This window comes from Erinaceus europaeus, chromosome 5, assembly GCF_950295315.1.
Source record: "Erinaceus europaeus chromosome 5, mEriEur2.1, whole genome shotgun sequence".
Lineage (NCBI taxonomy): Eukaryota > Metazoa > Chordata > Mammalia > Eulipotyphla > Erinaceidae > Erinaceus > Erinaceus europaeus.
In genome coordinates this window covers 93,528,914-93,538,713 of record NC_080166.1, presented here as the reverse complement: position 1 = coordinate 93,538,713, position 9,800 = coordinate 93,528,914, and the positions used below count along the sequence as shown (strand labels likewise).

General features: G+C 38.4%; 1 protein-coding gene across 2 annotated transcripts in view; it reads left to right on the top strand.

The window, feature by feature from the left end:
- The first annotated feature begins 400 nt into the window (after window positions 1-400).
- Window positions 401-9,800, top strand: part of CCDC169 (coiled-coil domain containing 169) — a 31,386-nt gene continuing 21,986 nt past the window's right edge. Inside the window, exons 1-2 of one of the 2 annotated variants that reach the window (XM_007533876.2) lie at window positions 401-517; window positions 1,765-1,844. In XM_007533876.2, coding sequence (XP_007533938.1) covers window positions 435-517; window positions 1,765-1,844 — 163 coding nt within the window. In that variant the 5' untranslated portion in view covers window positions 401-434. The remainder of the gene's footprint in view (window positions 518-1,764; window positions 1,845-9,800) is intronic. The other variant, XM_060191542.1, reaches the window with a different exon arrangement.

Below are 9,800 nucleotides of genomic sequence, written 5' to 3'. Positions count from 1 at the left end.
GTTAATGGGGACACCGACCTCTGGTGGTAGGAATGGTGTGGAATTATACCCGTTATCCCATAATTTTGTAAATATTAAATTACTAGTAAAAATAAATAAAATAGGTAGATATCAATGTTAAAAAGGAAACCAAGGCTAAGGGAAATTTCCTTTTATACACAGGTAGTAGGTACACAGCATCCCTACTCTACCAGTTTAGGAAAAAGAATGGGGCTTTTGGGCCTTGCACTCAATGGCTCAGGTTGACCACCCTCCGGGTGCTGTCCTGTGACGTCACCAGGAGATGCCAGAAGCCCTCAACTATGAGACAATTCGCCAAGGTGACGACACCTGCCGGTGACAATGCCCTCTCCTGGGCGGAGTGTCTTCAGATCTTGTGTTTTAAACTGTGTGTGGGGGGAGGGGAAGGGCGTGATAAGCCTCTGATTTACGCTATGGCAGAACGAAAAGGCAAGAACTTCGATGGTGTGAGCACTGACCGCCTTAAACTGGAGCTGCTGGAAGAAATCCACATGAAGTGAGTTGAGGGATGGGGAAGGGGTGGGTGGCGGCGCATGGAGGCCTCACGTGATGGCGCCAGAACGCGCCACTTGCGCCCAGCCTCTGGGTGCCCTGCCATTCAAGACTGAAGCTACTGAGGCAGGAGTGACACCATCTGTTAGATCTGGTGACATCTACAGATTTTATAGAAAGAGATAGTCTCTCTGCTGAGGCATTTGATATTATAAATAAGCAAACTTTGAGGTAGGATGGTTTGCCTTTAGGGTCAAATCAAATACGAGTGTATTATGAACACAAATATGTTTTTAGCTTTAATGTTCCACTTGATTCAGGTTTGCTACTTCAAATTGCAGTTTTTGTTATTCTTTTCTTTAACCCCTTTTAGAAGAATTTAAGAAATGTGACATTTTACAAAAAACTATGCCTCTACTATGTGCTTTAAAAAGTATTCAACATAGGTGCTTCATATTCTTTGAACTGTTTCAAGTATTTTTTTAAGTTACCCCAACACACCCACAGGCCACATTAGAATTAGTCTTCTACTTGGCCCTATAGCATTCTATACTTCCTCTATTGTAGCTGTAATCAAACTTTTAATTGCTTGATCTTGTACAAGATCTTAAGCATTCTGATGCCAGGTTTTGTATTCTGTTGGCAGAGAATAAGAGGAAGTGCTTTAAAGGAACCATGCTTGAGTTCCACCCTCAGCTCTTGTCACTCCTTAACTGTTCTTGAGCAAATTAATAAGCTGCTTTCAACCTGTTTTCTCACATCTAAGGTTGATAAATAGGCCTTTATCCCATACCTCATAGCAGCTGTCACCAGGATTGTGTGACATGAATGTAAAGCACTTAGCTTAGGCTTACAATAAAGCATTTGGTGAGTTTACTGATATTTCTGTCCTGTCCACTTACTGTAATATCTTCAGTACTCTGTACAATGTTTTGAACATAAATGGCATTAGAAATATTCAATAAATCTGTCGTCTTAATTTGATAGTGTACTATTCATTGATGCTTCTTGAGATTACATGTTAGAGCGCAGGGTTTCTAGTGGTTGCCTGAGGGCCTTTGAGCTTTAGTGAATATTAGTGTCCTGGAACTGGTACATCAGAAGCCTTTGTTTCACTGATTCCTAATTCTCAACCATATCTTCTCTAAGTCAAATTTTCACAAATTGTTCCTGAAGTGAAATAATGGGATACTATGTTATATTCTCATGTTATTTTTCAATTGAATCGTAACTAAATATTTTAACTAACAGGGATATAGTGCAACTCTCAATGCTTGAAATAAGACACAAGATAATGGAGCTGGAAGCCAAACTCAATACCAATGATGAAGGTATTAATAAGAAATTTTTTTCTGTATTGGGTATTAACATTTTATAATCAACAGTAAAATATAGTAGTTGATATATGTGTAACATTTCTCAGTTTTCTGTGTAACACTCTTAACTCCCCACCTAGGTCCTCTTCTACCATCATGTTCTAGGACCTGAACACTCCTCCCCTCCCCAGAGTCCTTTACTTTAGTGCAATACATCAAAAGAAAATGATTTTATGGGGCCAGGTGGTGGTGCACTTGGTTGAGCACACATGTTACAGTGTGCAAGGACCAGGGATCGAGCCCCCGGGCCTCACCTGCAGAGTGAAAACTTCATGAGTAGTGAAGCAGGACTGCAGGTATCACTCTGTCTCTCTCCCTACCTCCTCATTCTTCTCAATTTCTGGCTGTCTGTACCCACTAAAAATAAAGATAATAAGGGAGTCGGGCTGTAGCGCAGTGGGTTAAGCGCAGGTGGCGCAAAGCACAAGGACCGGCATAAGGATCCCGGTTCGAACCCCGGCTCCCCACCTGCAGGGGAGTTGCTTCACAGGCGGTGAAGCAGGTCTGCAGATGTCTATCTTTCTCTCCGCCTCTCTGTCTTCCCCTCCTCTCTCCATTTCTCTCTGTCCTATCCAACAATGACAACAACAATAATAACTACAACAATAAAACAACAAGGGCAACAAAAGGGAATAAATAAATAAAATAAATATTTTAAAAAATAAAGATAATAAAAAATTAAAATATATATTTTTTAAATAATTTTATATGTGACTTCTGTAATTTGTTCATTTTACCTAGATGTCTATAGTTCCTTAAAATACACTTTAGTATTTTGGGCAGCATTACTGATAAAATTATACAGATGTTTTTGAAACTAATATTTTAGAGAACCAAACCTGTTGTTGTATACTTATTTAAGGGTTTACAAGTTTAAAAGTTTTTTTTCAGAAACTATAAAAACCTGTTATATGACATCAGTTTAATATTTCCTTAATAAATCATAAATGATCACGTTTTCTACTTAAATAAGGTAATAATACCCTTTATGTCTTAACTTCTATATTTGGGCTATAATTTTGAAATTCTTATCTAGTTGTTGACTCTTGGTAGAATGTGGACGAGGAGAGCAAATTTTGCATATGCATATGCACATAACCATGTATCCTTGGAAACCATATATCCTGTGTACAGTATGTTAATTCCACAAATATTACAGGAGTCCTTGCCATGTTTGAACAATTTTTGTGGATGGCATTTATATTTTCTGTTCTAAAGATAGTCAATAATTAGTAAATAAAATGTCAAACTAAAATATGGAAATAAGAAGTGATGTAAGTTCTGCATATGGAGAAATGGAAACTCAGGTAAGCAGAACTTAATGTAACTCAGATAGGGGCGGAAGGGTAACCTTAGAAGCTGTTCTCAAACGAATGATAATGAACAGTAGCAAACAAATAATAGCAGAAAGAATAATTCATGCTCACAATAACATCCTTTTTAATTTTTTTTTTTAATTTTTTATTGCCAAAAAAAATTTTTTTATTGCCATCAGTGTTATTTCTGGGGCCTGTGCCAACACTACAAATCCATTGCTCCCAGCAGCCATTTTCTTCCATTTTTATTCCCTATTTTGTTTAATAGGGCAGAGAGATTAGGAAAGATGGAGGAAAGAGGGAAAATGAAAGACATCTGAAGACTTGCTTCACCATTCATGGAGCATTCCCCCTGCCAAGTTCTTGCATATGGTAATGTGTGTGTTCAACCGCATGCGCTACCACCCAACCCCAATATCCTATAATTTAAGGACTTAAAATGATAAATTGCCTCTTACAAATCTAGATTAGACTAGATTCCCCTGGATGGGACTTTATTTGGCTCTCATGTAGCGTAGTTGCAGACAAACACTGTGTGGGGCTCAGTCATCTGAAAGTTTAGCTGAGCTAGACATTCCAAAATCACCCAAGCAGGTGGCATCTGATTCTGGCCACTAGCCTAGGAGTCCAGCTGATACTACCTCTCAGAAGTACTCTGCTTTTGCTGTCACAGAATGGCTGCTGGATTCCAAGAGCAAGTATTCCAAAAGGCACAAGTGGCAAAAAAAAAAAAAAAAACTGGGAATATTAAAAGCTACTCCCAGATCTAGTTCAGTATCATTTCCACTCTATTTAACCAGTCAAAGCAGTCACAGATTCAGGGCTGTAGATAAGAATAGGCTCTATTTGTCATGGTCAGTTTATAAATGAACTTATGGGGTGGAATATAGTATTGTAGTCATCTTTGAAAAACACAACCTGGTAGAAGGAACATAAACAGTGTCTTTTAAAACAAACTATTGTGTAATTTTTAAAAAATGGAAGATATATTAATATTTATAAAGAAAATAAGTGAATGGTCTTCACTATGAAGCAAATGAATTTATATTCTGAAGACAATGGGTGATAGTTTTTTAAAGATTTTATTTTAATGAGAAGGATAGATATATAGAGAGACAATGGGTGATATTAAAGGAGTTTTTTAATATTGTGAGATAAATGCATGACTAGGTGTGATAACTGAGAATATCTACTTTTTAGACCACTATTTCATAGTTTGTACTCTATTTTTTAATTTTTTTATATTTATTTATTTATTTATTTATTTACTGGATAGAGACAGCCAGAATTGGAGAGACTGGAGTGATAGAGGGAGAGAGACAGATACCTACAGCACAGCTTCATGACTTGCAAAGCTTTTCCCCTTGACTGGGGTGGGGGTGGGGTGGGAGAGGCCTCGAACCTGGTCCTTGCCCATTGTAACATGTGTGCCTAACCAGATGTGCCACCACCTGGCCCCCATGGTTTCTATTCTCTTCTCTAACTTCAATCATCAATCCTGTTCTCACGGTCAGCTAGTAAACTTTCTTTTTCAAAAAAGGCACTGAGAAAAGATTTCCTACATGTTTTCACCAGTAAAGCTATCCAACTACCTACATATTTGTATATTATTCTCCTTAATGTCCAGTTACCATCATAGGTTCTGTTAAAATCTTATATAAAGTTAAGCCCCTCCACTTGTGCAATAGGTTTCATCTATTCTTTCTTACTCAAGTTTATCACTCCGGTGATCGTCCTTCTTTTCACCGCACCACCTGCTTTCCCTGCTCCACTAGATTGTTTCTAACAGCATGAAAACTATAAACATAAGGAATGTATCTTAGCTATTAATTTTGGCAGAATCAGGGCCTTACACATGTGTAATTTCAGTGCTCTTGGCTGACTGTTGTTGTTGCCGAGATGGATAGAAAGGGAAACACCACAGCTCCAGTCTTCTTCAATACCACAGTGCCTCTCATGTGGTACAGGGCCTCAAACCTGGATTGAAATTATGCAAGATATATGCCCTATTCAATGAACTCTCTCTTTATCTCTGAATTTATATTAATAAAAGAGGTGACAGATTTCTTTCGTTCCCACATTTCCTCTCCTTCCCTTATCCCCTTTCACTGTTCCATGTGCAGTAAAACTCTGATTTTTTTTTTCCTATTTCTATTGTTTGTTTTATCTATCTGGGTAACTTTTTATGTGAAGGGGAAAACACAATCAACTTCAAAGAGCTTTACATTTCCATAATGACCTCTTGAAACTTAAAGATTCATAGAAAACCATAGCCAGAAAAAAAAAGTCTATGTATTGATGTATTCTGAGTTTCATCATATTAAAGCTCATTTATAAGAAAGCAGGAAAGAATATACTTGGGAACTTTTTTTTTTTCATTTCAGCTCTTTTTTTTTTAAAATTTTTATTTAAGAAAGGATTAATGAACAAAACCATAAGGTAGGAGGGGTACAACTCCACACAATTCCCACCACCCAATCTCCATAACCCACCCCCTCCCATGATAGCTAGGAACTATTTTTAAGCTAATAGAATATTTGGTAGAACTTCGAATGTTCTTTTTTTTTTTAATCTGAAAACTCACAACTAACCTTTGAAAAAAAGATCATTACCCTTATATGTGACCTTGGGAGAACAACTGTAATTTCCAGTAGAGGGAATGGGGACACAGAATTCTGAGAGTGGAAATGGTGTGGAATTTTAACACTGTAATTTTATAAATCAATATTAAATCACTATTTTTTCTTTTTTTTTACCAGAGAACTGCTCTGTTCTGGCTTGTGGTAGTTAGTTCCAGGACTTGAACCTGGGACTTTGGAGCCTCAGGCATGAGAGCTTCTTTGCATAACCATGATGCTACCCCCCCCCCACATAAAAGTAATTGTAAAAAAAGAAAATATTCAGAAACCTTTTTAAGTTAACAAATGTTTGGTAGAACTGAATGTATTTTTAAAATTTAAAACCTCACAACTAACCTTTTGGGGAAAAAAGTGCAACACCACCCTACTTTATTATTACTATTGTCTTTATTTATTAAGTAGAGTCAGCCAGAAATTGAGAGGAGGAGGGAGATAGACACTTGCAGTCCTGCTTCACCATTTGTGAAGTTTTCCCCCTGCAGGTGGGGACTGGGGGTTTGAACCTGGGTCCTTGTACACTGTTATATATGTGCTCAACCAGGTGCACCACCACCCGACCCCATCAGCACCCTACTTTATACATGAAAAATTAGAGACTCAAATTTCAAATGACTTCCTCAATGGGTGGTGTGTTACGTATGAATCTAGAATTTGATTCTAGTCCTCCTGATATAAAATCACAAGACACTCCCTTTTTTATCATTTTTATTGGGATGGTATTAATGGTTTAATTTCTCATCTCCCTATGAAAGTTCTTTGCATAACACTCTCCCTCACAACCTAGGTCCTTTTACATCATTATGCATCAGGACCCCAAGGTTCTTTACTGTCCCTCCTTGCCCCTCCTTTACCAAAGTCCTTTTCTTTGATGTAATAAATACACTATGCCCTGTTCAAGTTTCACTATGTTCTCCCGCCCTGTTCCTATTAAGTCTCACCTATAAGTAAGATCATCCAGTATTTGACCTTCTCTTTTTGAAGAGCCTCTATTCCTGTTAACCTTTTAATCTTAGGCTTCTCTAATTTTCTTTTGCATTTGTCATCACTGGGATTTCACTGCTCTAGAGCAGCTATGTTTGGAGTGTGTTGTGGGGTGGGGAAAGACGCTGCAGTACCAAAATTTCCCCAGTACAGTGGACGCACTGTTTGGCAATTTTTTTTCCCTCCTAGACATGGTAGCCTTGATTTACTGAGCCAACTGGACATTTGCTTATCAAGGGATAGAATTGGTCCAGATGTGTGCCATATGAATGTTATGGTCTCATTCTCTCTAGTTGTCACTCCATCACACGTTTTCCCTCTATAGTCAAGTGAAATTGCTCTTATTCCTGTCTTCATCTCCTTTGCTTTAAAAAAATTATTTTAATTATATTTATTTTTTGGATAGAGACAATCAGAAATTGAGAGAGATGGGGAGGTGAAGATAGGGAGAGAGACAGATACCTATAGCACTGCTTCACCATTTGCAAAGCTTTTCCCCTGCAGGTGGAGAATGGGGTCTTGAACCAGGATCCTTAAGCATTGTAATGTGCACTCAGCCAGGAGCACCACTACTCAGACCCCCTTCATTTCCTTTCTAAGTCACACCTACACCTATTACTACCTCTGTGTGTCATTTCTTTTTCCTCTTCTTTCTCAAATAGAAACTGTCTGACTTCCTCTGATTTTCAGATTCTCTTCCCTCTGAGTGAAGGTATAAAAACAAAAATTCCTAGTTACAAATGTACTGGGTCCTAGTGGAATTAGGATTCAGATCTTAATCTTCCCCCCTCACTTTCACCCTCTGGGAGTATAGAACAAAATTCTTCATGGGGTGCAGAAGCAAGGAGTTCTGGCTTCTGTAATTGCTTCTCCACTGCACATGGATGTTGGTAGGTCGATCCAAACCCCTACCCTGTTTCTATCTTTCCCTAGTGGGATACTCCTCCACTTATTATGACTTTTATCTTGAAACTATTATTTGACACATCACTAAGCACTGGGTCCGTTATCTGTAAAATAGGTTTTTGTTTTCTAAATGATTAAGTTACTGACACATACAAAGTATTGTATACTTTATACACAATGAATGGTGAACCTGTAAACGAATTTATGAATAATTTTGAAAATTAAAAAAATGAATACAAATTTGGAAGGAAGGCAAATAAGATTTCTTCCATTTTGAAATTTTATTAGAGACTTAATAAAATTATGAGATAACAGGGGTATAATTCTATGCCATTCTCTGCCAAAATTCTGTGTCCCCATTCCCTCCACTAGAAAATGTAGTAGTTCCCTCAAGGTCACAGATGTGGGTTGACTATTATTTCTGTAAAACTATTTATCTATACTTATATATGTGCCTTTTTCTTTTCCTATGGTCCTACCTCCTCTTCCTTTCTAAGTCACACCTACACCTATTACTGCTTCCGAATGTCCTTCCTTTTTTCTTCTTCTTTCCAGGTCTTGATGCAGTTGGAGCTCAGAGCCATATGGTCATCTTCCCCTGTATTTCTCTTCCCCTAAGAGCATGGACCAAAATTCTTATGGGGTGCAGAAGGTCAGAGATCTGGCTTCAGTATTGCTTCTCTGCTGGACATAGGCATTGGCAGTTCAATCCATACACCCAGTCTGTTTCTGTCTCTCCCTAGTGGGCTAGGGCTCTGGAGAGGTGAGGTTCCTGGACACATTGGTGAAGTTCTCTGCCCAGGAAATTCAGGATGGAATCATGATAGCATCTACAATTTGGTGGCTGAAAGGCAGTAAGATGTAAGGAAGGACAAAGTGATTAATAAACAGGAACCAAAAGGTAGGAATATAGCAGATGAAAATAGGTATCTTGGAGTGGAAAAAAAAAATCTAGGAAGTCTATTTTAGGTATGTTTCTAGGGGCCTACTAGTTTATTAGTTTTTGCTTGAGTTTGCTAGACAACACGGAAGTGACTAAAAATACTCCCTAGGAATATTAAGGTAGAGAGTAGCTCCCAAACTGAATAAAATTTTTAAATAAAATAAACTGTTCAACCTATCAACCTGAACCTGACCAAGGGCCCATATATATTCATATTTAGCACAGAGGCCTGTAAACTCTGAGTCCCTGTCAGTTTGAGCTCATAGTGTATGATCACATCTGAGAACATTCTAGGCTGCACTTAATTTTGGACCAGTCTTCTTCAAGTGGCAGGGCATCATGACCCAGCCTCCCTTCGGAGAGTGGGGTAGTCCCTACCGTTGCTGCTTTAGGATAAGTTTCTGGAGTGGTCCACAAGAGGGCTTATGATGACATTCCTGATGAAAGTAACAGTGATAATGGAGAGAGGGATCTATTAAAGGTCTAGGCCCATCATATCTATGTGGCAATCCAAGCCTCCCTGCCTAGGGTCCCAAACGATAGGGTGATCTGATATTGACCAAAATGGTCTTGATTAAATGAGCTAATCTTTTGCTTCTATCCACTTTTGTATTCCTTTCTTTATCTGAAGAGTTTAGACTTTTCTCTTAGTTGTTAAGCTGTCAAATGGCATCTGTTTTATTCAAACCAGCATTAAGTTTATGAAGTCAGCCTTCTTTGGGGCTTTCTACTAGATTGCTGAGCTTACTAGGTCTGAGTCTGATGAGTTAGAGAATTTATGATGCCTTCTTTAGGCCATTCTACTAGAACGCTAAGCTTATTAGGTCTGAGTCTAATCACAGAGGGCTATTAAGCACTTTTTCTTTGCCCCTTGCTTATAGATATATGTACACCTTTACCCAGTTCCCTAGGCTCTAGCCTGTATCTAGTACCTATTACTTTGTTAGGTAACATGCCATCTGAAATGGAATTAGGTAGTTCCATGTGTTAGGAAAGAACTCACCAGATTAGAAGATTTGGGAGGTTGCAATCTCAGGCTTGGTGTCTTTGGCAACAATCCACAGTAACAAGTCAGTAGTAGCATAATGTGGCATGGTGGCACTGGTAGCACTGATGTAGATGAGGT